This window comes from Piliocolobus tephrosceles, unplaced genomic scaffold (assembly GCF_002776525.5).
Source record: "Piliocolobus tephrosceles isolate RC106 unplaced genomic scaffold, ASM277652v3 unscaffolded_41, whole genome shotgun sequence".
Classification (NCBI taxonomy): Eukaryota; Metazoa; Chordata; class Mammalia; order Primates; family Cercopithecidae; genus Piliocolobus; species Piliocolobus tephrosceles.
Window position 1 is genome coordinate 1121369 of NW_022325420.1, and position 17724 is coordinate 1139092.

At 36.0% G+C, this 17724-nt stretch overlaps 1 protein-coding gene across 4 annotated transcripts in view; it reads left to right on the forward strand.

The window, feature by feature from the left end:
* Nucleotides 1–17724, forward strand: part of PTPRZ1 (protein tyrosine phosphatase receptor type Z1) — a 194208-nt gene that overhangs the window by 105587 nt on the left and 70897 nt on the right. For all 4 annotated transcript variants that reach the window (XM_023223492.3, XM_031935097.1, XM_023223493.3 and 1 more), the window contains exons 5-8: nt 2964–3059; nt 3581–3647; nt 10514–10671; nt 10816–10966. In XM_023223492.3, the coding sequence (XP_023079260.2) occupies nt 2964–3059; nt 3581–3647; nt 10514–10671; nt 10816–10966 (472 nt within the window). The remainder of the gene's footprint in view (nt 1–2963; nt 3060–3580; nt 3648–10513; nt 10672–10815; nt 10967–17724) is intronic.

A 17724-nucleotide genomic window follows, 5' to 3' on the forward strand; every position in this document is an offset into this window, starting at 1 on the left:
ATACATTATGATGGATATTATAGATTTCACAAAAATCATGTTTTTGAATGATATATTTACACAAAAAAGTTCATCATAAGGTATTAATTGTTTTAAAAAGAAACATGTTAAATGGTATAACCACTATTATTTTTCCAATTTTTTAATACATGAAAATTAATTAAATATTGACTGAGAGTAAAGCCTGAGTCAAATGGACTAGGTTTGAATCTTGGCTCCACCATTTGGTTATTGGTTACACGACATAACAATGTATAAATTATTTAACTTACCAATGCTTCCATTTTTTTTCTGTGAAATTGACATAGTAGCTGCACCTGCCTTATAACATTATTATGGAAATTAAATGAAGGATTGACTTATTACTCATAAAAGTAATTGACGGGCCAGGCACGGTGGCTCACGCCTGTAATCCCAGCGCTTCGGGAGGACAAGATGGGCAGATGGCTTGAGGTCAGGAGTTCCAGACCAGCCTGGCCAACATGGTGAAACGCCACTTCTACTAAAAATACAAAAATTAGCTGGACATGGTATCACTCGTGTGTAATTTCACCTACTGAGGAGGCTGAGGCAGAGGAATCACTTGAACTCAGGAAGCGGAGGTTGCAGTGAGCCAAGATCACACCACTGCACTCCAGACTGGGTGATGGAGTGAGACTCTGTCTCAAAAAAAAAAGAAAAAGTAATTGATGGAATTCAAGAAAATGTTAATAATGATTTTCTTTGGGTGATGGCATTATAGGTGCCTCTTATTTTCTCCTTTAAAGTCTCTATATTTTCTAAAATACCTAGTATGAAACTATTCATTTTATAATTCAAAGCAGTTTTATTAATGATAAAAATAAGATAGGGTGAATTACCTCTTAAAAGACTAAAACCCTTTTTAAAAAAGGTGGATATCTACCTTCACATTTACAACTTGTAATCTGGATTTTTTTCTTTATTCAATATTTTTAAAGTAAAGCACATTTATCAAATTCAGTTTGTCAGAGTAATCAAAGTCAATTCATTAAACAACATATCACTTCTGAGAGTTTAGCTTACTCACAATATTACCTATTTAAATCAAAGATGAAAATCAAGAAAAATTCTATCAACAAGAGCCCTGAGCAATCAAAATACATGGTACAGAATCCATGCACTAAACCTAATAAAGTTATTTTAATGCAAAAGCCTCTCAAATTGTCTCTCAGAGGTTTTTTTTTTTTTTTTTTTTTTTTTTTGAGACAGAGTCTCGCCCTGTTGCCCAGGCTGGAGTGCAATGGCGTGATCTCGGCTCTCTGCAACCTCCGCCTCCTGGGTTCAAGCTATTCTCCTGCCTCAGCCTCTCAAGTAGCTGGGATTATAGGTGCACACCACCACACCTAGATAATTTTTTGTATCTTTAGTAGAGACGGAGTTTCACCACGTTGGCCAGGCTGGTCTTGAATTCCTGACCTCGTGATCCACCCACCTCAGTCTCCCAAAGTGCTGGCATTACAGGCGTCAGCCACGTGCCTAGTCTTGTTTGTTGTTTTAAAACACTCTATGTAATTGTGTAAGCAGGAAACCCAAGGATCATCCCTGGCTTACTCCTTATTTCTTATCTCCTACATCTCACAATCAAGTCTTCTCAATTCACCAATCATGGTGGCTCAAACCTGTCATCCCAGCACTTTAGGAGGCTGAGGCTGGAGGATCACTTAAGCCCAGGAGTTTGAGACTAGTCTGGGCAACATAGTGAGACTGCATTTCTACAAAAAATAAGAGAAAATAGCTGAACACGGTGGCATGCACCTGTCGTCCCAACTACTTCAGAGGCTGAGGTAGGAGGATCACTTGAGCCCACGAGGTCAATGCTGCAATGAGCCATGATCATGCCACTGCATTCCAGTCTGAGTGACAGAGTGAGACCCCCTCTCAAAACAAACAAACAAACAAACAAACAAACAAACAAACAAAGCCTTATCATTTCTTCTCCTAAATACCATATGGGAGGTCAGAAAAAAGTTTGCTTACTTGGATTATTAAATTAGTAATTATTAAGTTTTAAATTGTATTTCTTTCAATTTCCCGTGCTTGTCGTACTGTCTTGCCTAATAGGCCTTTCCCATGTGGTACTTCTGACTTGAACACATGCCCTTCTCTTCTGCCTTTCACCTGGCTAAAACCAGCTCATTCTTGTAGGGTCAGTTTAGAAATCCTGTCTCTGAAAAGGTTTTGGTGACTCACCCAAAGCAGGAGCCACTGCCATCCTCTGTTGCACAACCTCTATTTCTCCCGTCAGAGCACTAACTACGCTTTACACTCTCGGTGGCTTCCTACTCTTACCTTAATTCTACTTCTATCCAGCCTGAGACACCTGATTTCCAAGCCCAGACAGGAGAAGCACCAAATTATATAGAGGCTGTTACAGAGACATACATATATGGACGGAAACAGAAATTAACAAGGCGTAGCCTCACAGCTGGAGAGAAGAATCAAAATATGAAACTTAAAACTTTTTTTGGTATTTTTTAGGTAGAAGCTGAGAGTCCTTGAGAGCTTCAATATTAATAGATCTCAATATGGTAATATCAAAGAATGGTAACCTCTGGACTCTCAAGAAAGGCATGCACGCTTGAGAAAGAGAAATTTATATTTTAAATTCAATAAAGCAGTTAAAGTAACATATGATTATTTATTTCATGTAATTGCTTTAATAAATTTTACTGCACAGTCCCCTGGTAATCTCAAAATGGTCATTTTGGTTTTAGATATGTCTAACTTTCTATTCCCCTCCTTATCAAAGGATGGTAAATGATAGTAAATGTAGTTGTATACATGTAATTTATAAAAGATTTTGGAAATACGTAGAATGTAGAATCACACAATTTATAGAACTTTTCAAATAGAACTTATTGAATTGCTTGTTTTATTAAGTCTCTTTGCTGATTTTTATGAAGCCTTTGTGTATCATAAAAATATCATTGTTACGTTTATAGATGCAAATCTACTGCTTTGATGCGGACCGATTTTCAAGTTTTGAGGAAGCAGTTAAAGGAAAAGGGAAGTTAAGAGCTTTATCCATTTTGTTTGAGGTAATAATTATATATACATTTTACACTAATGTAATTCCTTTTTAAGTCACATTAAATATCGATGTGAAATATCAAGACATAATTTCTAACAAAGAGAGGAGCTCACAAGTAAAATTAAAACTGGTGGTCATTTTCAAAAAAAGATGACCCTTGCCTGGTATTTTTAAAAGGAGACTCTGTGTTTGTTAATGGGGTGAATCTTTTCCAGCTGGGGCAAAGTGTTCTATAAGTACACAAATTTGCTAATTTGTACATATAAAGCATCATATTAATAATTGTGTATTATTATCAGTAACTATGAATCATAACATTTTAAAATTTACTTTTCTTAGTGAAATATGTAAGTTGTCTGGTTTTTGTTTGCTTTATTTTTTTTCACCTAGCTATAAAAAAACCTGTTTTGGGAACTTACTATTTTTTAATGCACATATTTAAAATGGAATTCATTAATCTTCACGTTTTTATTGAATAGTTATCCAAATGTTTTATTCTATTTTTAGAATGTGATTCTTCTTTAACAGGTTGGGACAGAAGAAAATTTGGATTTCAAAGCGATTATTGATGGAGTCGAGAGTGTTAGTCGTTTTGGTAAGCTACTTGAGGAAATATCTTTCTTCAAGATTCTGCTTTGGATGGATATGAATGTTGACAATATGACGACAATCATTTGTTCCAAAAGGTAGAAAGTAGTACATTTTTAAAGAGGAGCAATCTCTCACTTTTCGCACTTGATAATATATACGTTTCTCACCAAATAAATAACAATTTATCAGAAAAATTTGTTACATCAAAAGCATGAAACATCAATGTAAGTAGGAAATTGAAATTTTAAAAATTTATTCTTGAAAATAATCTAATTATATCATGCATTTAAAGCCTATTTATCTATTATGTCTCTGCATCATACATCCCTTAAAGACTAATTCCTAATCTGAAACAAGCGAATTTTATAAATATCATATTTTAAAGTAGAAAAGGAATTGTTACTCAAGTTAAAATTTATTCCCTGGTAGTTTCCTTGATAAATCCTTTGCTTTATCAACATGAGGAGATGAGATTTTTGGAAGAAGGTCAACACTTACATAGAAGAAGATGCAATATGCTTTGACATTGTTCTGCCTGCTATCTCATGGATCTTGTAATTTGTCACAACAAATGCTTTTAACAGCATGGGCAGTGGACTGTAAGCCTGTTAATATTACTATTTTATTTTTATTAAGCACTCACACACAGAATCTTAATGCTGCCCTGAGTTACCAATAAAATGAGGATTATTCCTCTCTGGGAAGCTGCAAAATTTGAAATCAGAAACAAAACTCATGAAGATCCTTTTCTTGAAAGCAGAAGCCTGGCCTAGGATTGATTTATCGTTGTCAATTACAGTGAGGATCTGAATTGACCCAACTTTTCAGAAGTCAGGAATATGTGAACTCCTGTAGTGCAGCTTTTTTTTTTGGAAGACTCAATCAAACGCAAGATGGAGCTGTTATCTCCCTCCATTGACCCAGATTGCAAAATTCAACACTGAATGTCATAAGTCAAATTTAATTTTCCCCTCCTCGAATCATAAAGTGGATTCTATCCAGACTGAGATAAAGCAAATTGTTTGAATTCCTATACTTAAAAAAATGTATAATATATGAATTCTGAATGTTCCAGACCTTGCACCAGCCTGTGGGGACAATGAAAGAGGTGTTAACCCTGACTTGTGTAACTATGGGAACTTTGAGGCTTTCTCTTAAGGCCTCTTTACTTTCCCAGGGTACTTTACTTTTGTGGGTGCCTTGGAAGGCACTCATATGAGCTTGAGAATAAACTTGCTTGTGTTCTTTAAAGTTTCCTTTCTAATACCTAGTGTCTGAAAGCCATTCAGGAAGATACTTTGTCAGATACACTATGACTACATATTATCTCTCTCTCTGAGAATATGGATTCCCTAACAGCATTATTCTGCCTATATTCTGGCTCTTAATTTGAAAGCAGAACAGTTCTTGGATTAGCTGAGGACAGATTCTAGTCCTTTACCCTCTCTCTGTCTACCTCACTTGTATTAGTCCATTTTCACATTGCTAAAGCGATACTACTTGAGAGTAAGTGATTTGTAAGAGAAAGAGATTGAATTGACTCACAGTTCTGCGTGGATGGAGAGGCCTCGGGAATCTTACAATCGTGGTGGAAAGCAAAGGGTAAGCAAGGAATGTATCACATGGCAGCAGGAGAGAGAGAATGAGAGTGCGAGCAAAGGAGAAACTGTGAAACTCTTATAAAGCCATCAAATCTCATGAGAACTCACTCACTGTCATGAGAACAGTATGGGGGAAACTGCCCCCGTGATCCAATCACTTCCCACTTGGTCCCTCCTCAACATATGGGGATTACAATTTGGATTACAATTCAAGATGAGATTTGGGCAGGGACACAGAGCTAAACCACATCACCACTATTTGTGCACCAACTTCCTAATTTACCAAAAACTAAAATCCTTCATGCCTATCAACTCATTCATCTGGATACTTAGTATTTCAATATGCTCAGCAAGGACAACGATCCAAACCAAATAAGTGAAGTCTTTCTAAAGTCAAACATTTCCATTTTGAGAGTTCTTGAATTAAATCCAGTCTTATTTCTGACTCTAGAAAATCCCCTACTGCCCAATAAACTGAAGGCTTACCCATATTGGCCTTCAGCCTTTGCTGCTGGCAACCTTGAGGATCAAAGGTGGGACTTGTCTTTAGGGAGTGACTCTGGAACCACAGCTACACCCCCAAATTTGGCTCTGTATTCACCATATAATGTAAGTTATTTAAAAAAAAAAAACACCTTTTCAACGATTATTCAGCTTATAAGATCTATCTTCTTATGCTGTGGGCTGGTTGCTCATTTCCTGTTTCCTCTCTAAAGGACAAAGCCCATTTTTCATTCCTCCCCTCAACCCCTCTTTCTTTCTTTCCTTCCCATCCACCATACCTACTCTAGGTTAGGCATTATTCTATCCATGGAGTGGAGAGAGAGAGAGCATGATGTTGCAGCAATACTGAGATAATGAATTAATATTTTCCAAGCAGAGCCACAAAAGACGTTAGTTGCAGTCTTTCGAGTTACAGGGAAGAGACACATCCCAGGTAATATCATCAGTGATTATCTGATGGGAATTCTCATCAGAATGATTTATAGTGCTTTCTTAATCACAAATTCAGCCCAGACATTTCTATACTGAAAAGTTCTCATAGGCGTTGGTGTGGCCCCATGCTAAATATCATTGTCCTAAGTAATAGGAGTTGGTTTTATGTAGTTACCAGCCTTTCTCTAGTGCTTGGCCCCATTGTGGTTTCTTCATCTTTGTTCCTCCCCATCTTTTTTTCTTCCATTGTTAGCCTTCTCATGGAAGGATCTGATCAGTTGGTTGGTTGATCATCATTGTATGTTCAAGCAAATAATGATTGCATAAATGAATGACTGACCCCAAATAGAGCAGCGTTGGCTCTGGTGGGCTTCTCTCTTGTGTTAACAATAGTGAGGTTACTTGAATGAAGCAGGTGTTTTTTTCTCAAGCCAGCAAAACAAAATGAAAACCACGAACACAAACAAGGGAAAAACACTGTATGAAATTTCGTTAAAAGAAAATATAATGGAAAAGCACTCTGTAATTTAAGAATCTTGTGATATCTAGTTACCATGTCTGTAAGACAGACTAGGTGACTGCTATTGAAGTTCAGAGGCAGGAAGAATGGAGTCCTCACTGGGGATAGGGAGAGGAAAATTTTAAAAAACTTATTCTGATTCTTTTGCTTCTTTTTAACTTTTTTCCCCTTTGATTTCTTTCCCAATAATAGGAAAATTCTGTATCTCACTCTCCTTACTCAGGTCTCACCTCTGCTTTCCCTTCCTGGCCTCTGGCTCTCCTGGAGTCAATTTATTTCCACCTAATTTAGCCATGAGTCAATTTTTGGCTCCTTACCTAATTACTATTCTCAACACACACATTTTTCATGAAATATTTGTAAGATAAATTTAGTCTTCAGTGGGAAAAGGAACAATTACAGTCCACTTGTCAGTTAAGGAGGTAATTTAACTACAACAATTTTCTAGTATTGAAAACATAAATCTAAAAAACATTCACATGTTAAAAATAAATATTCTTCTTAGTTCCTAAGAACTTGAATCTAATCTGAATTCTGATCATGTTATCTTGACATTGGAGAAGAGGAGAACGTACTTTTAGAAGTTACTAATGAATCCATTAAATCAAACAAAACTTGAACTTTCTAATGGATTAAAACTACACGTAGGCTGTGTTGACATGACTATCAATTCAGTTAAGAAAAGGTTTTTGGCCGGGCACAGTGGCTCACGCCTGTAATCCCAGCACTTTGGGAGGCCGAAGCTGGGGGACCACGAGATCAGGAGATCGAGATCATCCTGGCTAACACGGTGAAACCCCGTCTCTACTAAAAATACAAAAATTAGCCGGGCATGGTGGTGGGCACCTGTAGTCCCAGCTACTCAGGAGGCTGAAGTGGGAGAATGGCGTGAACTCGGGAGCTGGAGCTTGCAGTGAGCCGAGATCGCGCCACTGCACTCCAGCCTGGGAGACAGTGAGACAACCGTCTCAAAAGAAAAAAAAAGAAAAGGTTTTTATTTCTAAGATTCAGTTGTTAATTCAGACTGAAGCAGTTGTCTCTAACTTTAGTTAGTAACAGTACTCCCTTTTCCTTCAGAATTTTCTGCGTTACAGAAAAGTTAACATTTACTAATTTAACTTTTAAATAACTTTTTTTCTTTGAGGCTTTCTGAATATGTTCAGTCTTCATAGAGTTTAGAGCTGGAATAGACTTTTAAGATCAGATAGTCTAGTCATTTCATGTTCTGATATGGAAAGTGTGGTTAAGAAAGACTAAAATCTTGAAAAGGCTTCACTTTACTTGGGATTTTCTACAGTAGTATGCATGTTTGCATCACCTTGGGATGCTTTATAAAATCTAGATGCCCAGGCCTGACCACTAGAGATCTTAATTCAAATGGTCTAGAGTGGGGTCTGAGGCACTGGTATTTTTCTAAAACTCCATGGATTATACACATAAGGATTAACACCACTGCTCTACATTCTGCCACTTCACTTAGACTACACTGACTGGCTTCAGGGACTGTTTCTTAATGGCCTCAATCTCATAGAGAGGGCAGAGGACTTGCACTGGGCTGGGTAGTTCAGGAGATAGGAAAGCAAATTAGACACAGATCTCACTGGTAAATAGATTGCTGCCTGCATGAGTGAGGGCTGGTTCACAAATAGCTAAATGACCAAGGCATTGCTATTGATAAGTGCTATTGGAGAGATACAAATGAGACTATTCAAGGAGACAGACATATTTGGATTGTTTCAGGGTTTGAAGGCCAGATGGCCCACTTAGGAAAACTCTACCAGTTTTTGGATAGAAATTCTATAATCCGTATACAAGTTTATATATAAGAATAAATCAATATTTATTAGTGTGTCTGTGTACACACACAAACACATATGTGCATATTATATCAAAAATATTTTTTTCCACTCTTTGACTTTCAAATCTCTTAATGATTATTGATGAATAGATCTTGATTGCCATATACTAAACTTTCTCATATTTCTTTTTATGAGTAATATTTTTGTGTGGCATTTCAGAAACCTCAACCTACCATTAGGCTATGATGATAGTTTTTTAATGTTTTCATTTAAAAGAATTATTAATATGTTCATTTAAATCTGTAATCAGTTTAGAAGTGATATGTGCTTATGATGTGAAGTAGGGAATCGAGATTCACTTTTTTCCATGAGGATATTCAATTGATATAGTACTGTTTATTGAAAAGACCATCCATTCCACATTCCATAATGATTTTTCTATCATAGATCAAATGATCATATTTTTCTCTTTTATTTTCTCTTCCATTGTTCTCTTCATCTATCTTTGCACAAATACATCACTGTCATAATTTCTACAGCATTATATGTAACAGTATGATAGATCTTCCTATCTACTAGTGAAAGTTCTCCAGCTTTATTATTTTTCAAGATTGTCCTAACTTTTCTTTGGATTTTTATTGAAATTTTAGAATCAGTATGTCAATTACACACACAACCTTCTGAGATTTTGATTAGGATTTCATTGAATCCATGAATCAATTTGGGGAAAATCAACACCTTCACAATACTGACTCTTCCAACCCATGAACATGGTCTTTCTACCATTTTAATATTTATTTAATCCTCTCAAGAGTGTTTTGTAATTTTCAGTGTAGATGTTCTACACATTATTTGTTAAATTTATTTGTATTTGATAATGTTTTGCTATTTTAAATCATATTGCTTTAAATTTTATTTTCTGTTGTTTGATGCTGGTACACAAAAATACAATTGGTTTTTGTATATTTTTCTATGTGCAGGGACTTTGCAAATTTCACTTATTATTTCTCATACTTGGTAAAGAAATATTTCTCATACTTTCTTCTTTCTTTCTTTCTCTTTCTTTCCTTCCTTCCTTCCTTCCTTCCTTCCTTCCTTCCTTCCTTCCTTCCTTCCTTCCTTCCTTCCTTATTTTTTTATTTTTTGAGATGGAGTCTCACTTTGTCACCCAGGCTGGAGTGCAGTGGTGCGATCTTGGCTCACTGCAACCTCCGCCTCCTGGTTCAAGCGATTCTCCTGCATCAGCCTCCTGAGTAGCTGGAACTACAGGCGCGTGCCAACATGTCCAGCTAATTTTTTGTATTTTTAGTAGAGATGGGGTTTCACCGTATTAGCCAGGATGGTCTCGAACTCCTGACCTCGTGATCCACCCACCTTGGCCTTTTTACAGGCGTGAGCCACCATGTCCGGCCTGTAAATAATTTCCAATGTTTTAAATGCACAATCATGTTATTTGTACGTTGTGATGGTATTATTTTTTCCTATACAATCTTAAGATTTTTGTTTCTCTTTTCTGTATTGCACTGGCTCAGTCTTCCAGTTCAATGTTAAATAGAAGTGGTGATGGCAGGACATCCTGGCATCATTCTTGATCTCTAGGGGAAACACTTCCAATAAGTCATTCTTAAATATGATGACTAGTGCAGGCTTTGATGATCATCTTCACCAGAATAAGGTTTTGTTTTTGTTTTCCATGAACTGGCATTGAGTCTTATGAAGTGATGTAACTATCTATTGAGATGATCATATGATTTCTGAGTATTTTTATATGTAAAATATTCTGTTCACCATCTTGATTGTGTAAAGATAAGGCATCTAACACTGTATAGTGACATGTGTAATACAATTTGGGGCATGCCAGCTTTATTACCATTTAAAAATATATCTAAAATGTTTCAAAATCTCAGTTTTGATTAAATACATAATAAAGCATGTGTCTCTGCTTCATAGAAGCTTTGAACAGCTAAGTTCCAGTGTTGAGATTCCAGCTGAGATGTGTATTATTCCTTTTTAGGGAAGCAGGCTGCCTTAGATCCATTCATACTGTTGAACCTTCTGCCAAACTCAACTGACAAGTATTACGTTTACAATGGCTCATTGACATCTCCTCCCTGCACAGACACAGTTGACTGGATTGTTTTTAAAGATACAGTTAGCATCTCCGAAAACCAGGTAATCTTAGAAATTCAAACAAATCAAGTAATTCAAAGCCATTTAAAAAACACTATGTTCTAACTTTGCTATAAAATATCTGTTTTAAAGCATTTACCAATGCCTTTGAAGCAGATATGTTAAATTGTTTGATCTTTTTTTCAGTTGGCTGTTTTTTGTGAAGTTCTTACAATGCAACAGTCTGGTTATGTCATGCTGATGGACTACTTACAAAACAATTTTCGAGAGCAACAGTACAAGTTCTCTAGACAGGTGTTTTCCTCATATACTGGAAAGGAAGAGATTCATGAAGCAGGTATGTATTTAAATATAGTCTTCTACAACTGTCATAGATGCAATGTTATAGGAGGTAGTTTTGGTAAAATGACAAATATAGAGGGGTTGGAGCTTTAGAAATGTTTTAATTATTAATTTTGTAGCTTTAGGTAAGCTGTCTAATTTTCTGACTATCAGATACCACATCTATAAAATGGCAACTAAAAAATCTATTCTTCCCTTAAAAATGGCCCCATTTTACAGATGGGAAAAATTGAGATTTAATAAGGAAAATGTTTTTCCAGAATGCACAGTAATAAGTAGCAAAGCACAATACACACTTCCAAGTTCACTTTCTGGTATTTGCCTGGTCTAAGAGGTATGAGAAAGGAATGAATAAGAGGCTGAGGTGTTCAGAGCTTGGGAGATCGTTTCTGGTTGGGATGATCAGGAAACCTTCATGGAAGAACCGCATTTGACCTGAATCTTGATACAGTATTTGGGTTTTAAAGTGCTCATCTTTGTGTTGGCACGCCCCAAAAAGGAGCCTAGCACCTAATCGGTACTGAAAATAAATGCACTGAGTTATTAATGAATAAGAAGTGAATCTTCTTCCCAGTTTCCTTCTTTGGAGGAAAAGAAATTTGCTCTTGTGAGGTACAGCCACGGGAAATGACACCAGAGGGGTGTCTCCGGAGTGCTGTCTGTTTTTTTTGAAGCTGACACAGTAGTTAAAAGCATTTTTAAATGTCCAGAGAACACAATCAGATACATCTGCTGAAATTTTCCTTTTCAGTTTTTACTGAGGTTCTCACTTGTTCATTAAAGAAGTCGAAGTGACCTTTGCACTAGGGACTTCTAACCTTTCCAAGTAGATGGACCTCTTTGATATCAGTCCTGCCATGAATTCAATGATTTTTTTTTGCCATGTATAATATTAGTTTAATAATCATCTGCTTTTGAAGATTAAGCATTAAAACAACAAGCTTTTGTTGTTTTAATGTGATATTTCCAAGAATCGTTTATCCTTTAACAAAAAAATAGAACTCAAGACAGCAGTGATGAATAGCTATATTTACTGTGACACCAAATTTTAAATTAAAGTGCCCCAAAATGAGGAAATTTAATTATATTTCTATCAGTACTAAATATTATAGCATACTGTCCAGTAAAAAATAGACAATCAGTTAGAAAAAAGAAAGTGGATTTAATCATCCCCTCTTCTTAAATATAATAGACCAAATTATAAATTAAATAAATATGGGTTTTTTTGGTCACATAGTTTTATCAGTTCTATTTTATTAACACCCTTCACTGGCTCTGCATCACTTTTGGAATAAAATTCAAACTGTTTGTTGTTGCACGATAGGCTCTGTGTAGGTTTACCAGTCTTAGTGCTTAAGCCTCCCCAACTGGCATCCTTCCCTTACATTGAGCTACATGAAGTCCCCTGAAGATGAAGACTACATTCTTCCAGGTTGCATTTATACATTTGGCTTCCCCATTGATGGCATGTTCCTCTCCACTGTCTTCATTTCCCTGCCTCCTCATTCTTCAAGACTCAAGTTGAGCATTGCATCCACTGCGAGGCCATCTCTGACTCTACTTCTGTCCACCTAAGTCTAGCCCTGGCAATGGCCACAGGACTGCACACTCAAGGAAACACCATACCCATAGATTGTAAATGGTGCTCCTCTGAATGTTGTACGATGTGCTCAGCTTCTGCAGACTTCATAGCAGTTGCCATATTTTGGTAATTGTCTATTTACTTATTTGTCTCTGCCAGCAATCTCTGAACCCCATGCCAAACTAAAGTAAAGCTCTCATTCACTAAATATTCACTGCATGGCTGAAAGACTCCATTTCCACATAATAAAAATATAGCAAGTTATGCTTGATGGGTGCTTCCTGCACTGTTTAATGTGTAAACCTGTGTATAATTCTGATTTAATGTAGAACATTGTTTTCACAGTTAAGTGTTAAAGGTCCAAAGTAATAATCTATAAAAACAAAAACAGTGATAGCTACTGTGTGTTGTGTGACTCTACCAGGCACTGGAACCAGATAATATTGAACTTAGACCTCACATCACTCTTATGAAGTTGGCCTCATTGTCTTCATTTTACAGTTTGGGAAGCTAATATTAAATGGTTTGCCCAAGTTTACACAACTAGAAAGGAATGGAGTCAGTATTTGAACCTAACTCTCCCTGAATCTAAAGCTTTGCAAAGTTCTATCCACTGTACTTTACGTTTATACCGGAACAAAATTTTTGCTTACATAAAAAACTGATGACTTTAAAGACACGAAACTTCAAAAAAATAGTAATGGATTTTGAGTGTTTTGTTTATCCTAAGGTCAAACACAGAAACAACACTTTCTAAACTACTTGGTGTTTTGGGTTCTGTAAATATAGAATAGGACCTATAAAGTAAGGAAAGTGATTTTCTTGAACGGAGCTTATGGGAACCGATTTTATTCCCTTAGACCATGTGTGTATATTGTCACAGAATTTTACATCCCTGCTGCAACACTATTATGACTGCCATAGTAATAATAAGTTATTTATCACCTGTTTGTCTGTGGTTTGGTTCCAAAATAAATGGCAGAACTAACTAGAAAAACAATAACTCAAAACAGACTCATTTAAATTGAAGGGACTTAAATATACAATACTTAAGGAAAAACTAGAAAGTTTTACAGTACAAATGCACATCCACATGCTGTTTTTGTTGTGTACTTATCCTGTATGTGTGCCTTCCCCAGCTTCCTCAAGAAAATCCAGTCACACCAACTACTTTGTGTTATGTTTGTATTTTTGACTAAATATTTGTCGAGTGATGGTGAGAGGCTACAAAACTCAGCATTTCATCAAAATATCTGCCTACAGCTTAGACAATATTGCTTAGAAAGTGTTATTTCCTTATATTGTATATCCTTAGGATAAATAAAAGTGCTGAAAAGTCATTCCCAGTTTTTACTGAAGTTTTGTGTCTTTATGGCCATCAGTTTTTATTTTAAAATTATGTTAGCAGAAACACATCTCTTCTGCAGTCTCCCTTGCTGGGCCTTAGAGTCTTTGCCTTCAGATTGTTTGACCCTCTTGTTTTGTCAGTTCCCCTCACAGAGTCTCAGCTGCTACCTTCATCGCACCCAAGTCTTCACGTCTTCCTAAGGCAGGAAAATTAGCTTTGTCCCAGATCCTTCAAACTTGCCTACCCATGCTCATCCTAATGAGCTCAGCCATCAAAAAAGGCCCTTTTTGGTAGAATGATTTATTTTCTTTTGGGTGTATACCCAGTAATGGTGTTGCTGAGTCAAATGGTCAAATGGTAGCTCTGTTTTAAGTTCTCTGAGAAATCTCCAGATTGCTTTCCACAATGGCTGGATTAATTTATATTCCCACCAATAGTGTATAAGCATTCCCTTTTCTCTGCACCCTCACCAGATGCAATGTTTGTTGGCTTTTTAATAGTAGCCATTCTGAATGGTGTGAGATGGTATCTCATTGTGGTTTTGATTTGTATTTCTCTGATGATTAGTGATGGTGAGTATTTTTTCATATGTTTCTTAGCACTTGTATGCTTTCTTCTGAGAAGTGACATATGCACTTATATGTTCATTGCTGTGCTAGTCACAATAGCAAGATATGGAATCAACCCGTGTGCTCAGTGGTAGATTAAAGAAAATGTAGTACGTATACACTATGGAATACTACACAGTCATAAAAAATGAAATCATGTTTTTTTGCAGCAAGATGGATGGAACTGGAGGTCATAATCCTAAGTGAACTAATGCAGGGACAGAAAACCAAATACCTCATGTTCTAACTTATAAGTGGGAGTTAAACATTAATCACACATAGACATAAACATGGGAACAGTAGACACTGTGGTCTGCAAGAGAGTGGAGAGGTGGGTGAGTTAAAAACTCTACCTGGGTGATGGGATTTGTACTCTAAACCTCAGCATCTTTTACTATTCTCATGTAACAAACCTGCATATGTACCCCTGTATCTAAAATAAAAGTTGAAGTAAAAATAAAAAATAAATAAATAAGTATTTTTAGAAAGGGGCCCTTTGTTTGCCAAAACATATCCCCTTCTAGGGGGGATCAGAGATGATAACAGAACTTTTGTTTTCCTAGTTACATAGACTAATATGCACATTTATGGTTTTAAAGTTTCAATCATTGTCAAAATATATCATTTTGAGATAACAGTGAAATAGAAAAGTCAGGTCATGTTAGTTGGGTAAGTTTCATTCACACAGTTACATATTCAGTCAGTTCTTTTTTGGCTTTAATACGAACCACTGTCAAATAATTAATATGCCCTTATGCAGCATAGGGACTTCCTGATTACCCAAAACTGAATGTGATTCCTCCTTTTTCTGAACCGTCGTAAACCCTGACCTGCAATTGTGGCACTTTGCCTTTCTTGCCTTGCTTCAGGGGTGTTTATGTACATACCTTATTTTCTTGGTAGATCCCTGTCTAATTGATCTCAGTATTACCTGTAACATCTGAAAAAAGTACCTGGCAGGTAGTAAGAGCTCTCTGACTCCTTGATGAATGGTGATTAAGTGAATGAATTAAAACATTGGCCAAAGCTTAGTTATGTCTAAGCCTCTGGGGTTAAAAAGAGCATATGTATTATTGGCAACACACACAAAAGGAATGACTGGCTTTAGATTTCCAGACAAGTTGGAGCCAAGTTCTTCTTGCTGAACATCCTTTAATTAATTAAAAATTTACAAAGCCTTCAGAAGAATACAGTACAGTAGTATTAGCTGTGTGTACAGTTCATGTTCAAAATTAAAGATCATTCCAGGAAAAGAAAGATTCTAATTTTAAAAAGATAGTATCAGTATGATAGAATTGTTAAGAAGTAGTTTCCTCTGTGACTGAAAAAAATAGCTAAATAATTTACATTCTTCATTTTGACTCTGTTAATCCTCTGTAAAATTATTGTACTTAGCAATAATGAACACCTAGCATATCGAGATTTATTAGGTAATAATTTTTACAGATGCCCATTATATAACAGTCTGCATTTACTGAAATCATTATAAAGAAGTGAGCTACTTGATTTTATTTTTGCAGTGAAAAAAGAGGAGACATGAATCTGATTAGACTCTTAGCAATTAGTTGTTTCTTTCTTCACAAACTAGGACTTGCTTTTTTCATCATGAGTCTTTGCACTCAATGAACATTTCTTATCATTTGTCCTGTGCATAGAAATACTGTGTTCTTATGAAAGTTTTTTTCTCAATGGATATACTATCTCCTTTGGAACGGAATTTAAGAATAAGAATTGAGAATTGTATTTATATTCAGTTTTGATCTTTATTAAATTCAATCTGAAAATAAATTTTTACTACATGAACTTATACAATGTAGAAAATCTAGATAAGGACACAGAAAAAAATACAAATACCCTGTAATTACACTACCCCGAGATAACTATTATGAAGATTTTGGTAAAGATCCATCCAAGTCTTTCTCTGAAAATTTTTTAAAATGTTATTATATTAACAAAAAGTGAGACTATACCGCATGTCTGTTTACTGATTTTTTTTACTTCATATTATACCTTTAATATATCATTCTTAATTTTTATGTTGTATTCCATCATATAGTTATAACTATATATTAAACCTTAATCAGTTCCTCAATTTTTTACATTCAGTTCACATATTTTTTTGTCATTATAAATATCTAATATCTTCATTTTGACCAGGAGGAGAAGTAAAAGCTAGCATAAAAATTGTCAAAATCTTGCTCTCAATAAATCTCTCAATAAATGCATTGTAGGAAAATGTGTTTTTAGAAATACATTATAAATAATTGCAAAAACCATGTGAGATTTATATATTCATATAAACTCTGTAAGGTTAAGGACCAGGCCCTACTGATTTTTTGCATTCACAGCAGGCGCTCAATAGATTATTTGTGAATTAATGAATATTTTATCAGAACTTCAAACCTCTGTATTTCCATTTGTATGGACAGCTGCCATTTATTAGGGAGGCATTTCTTTTTGGCATCATTGAATGGACACTGGCTCTTCTAAGGATCACAGAATTTAATAGAACCATCTGGTCTTGAAAGAGTTAGTGAAAACTGTCTTTTTTTTTTTTTTTTTTTTGACAGAGTCTCTCTTTGTCACCCAGGCTCGAGCACAGTGGCTCTATCTCTGCTTACTGCAGCCTCTACCTCCTGGGTTCGAGCGATTCTCCTGCCTCAGCCTCCCTAGTAGCTGGGACTACAGGCGTGTGCTACCACACCCGACTAATTTTTGTATTTCTATCAGAGACGGAGTTTTACCATGTTGGCCAGACTGGTCTCGAACTCCTGACCTCAGGTGATCTGCCTGCCTCCACCTCCCGAAGTGTTGAGATTACAGGCGTGAGCCATCGTGCCCAGCCAATAAAAAATAATGAGTACTATGTGTGAATAACAGTACAAACCTAGCAAAAATATGAAGTAGATTAAGTTCAACTATATCCATGCTTTCCAGGCATCAGATGCTTTCATGTTGCCTTCTTATCACCTCACAAGGTTTTTCTGCTAAGAAGCAGGGACCTGCTAAAGCACAGGGGTGAAAAACAGACTTTAAAGTTCAGTAGACTTGATTTTTAAATTCCAGCACCAATACTTACTAGTCGTATAAAAATTGTCAACTTACTTAACCTCCCCAAGTCTGTTTCTTCACCTGTAGAATGGAAAAGTTAAAAATGATCACCTTACAGGGTTGTGGTGAGGTTTAAATGACCTAAAATTTGCAAAGCAGTACAG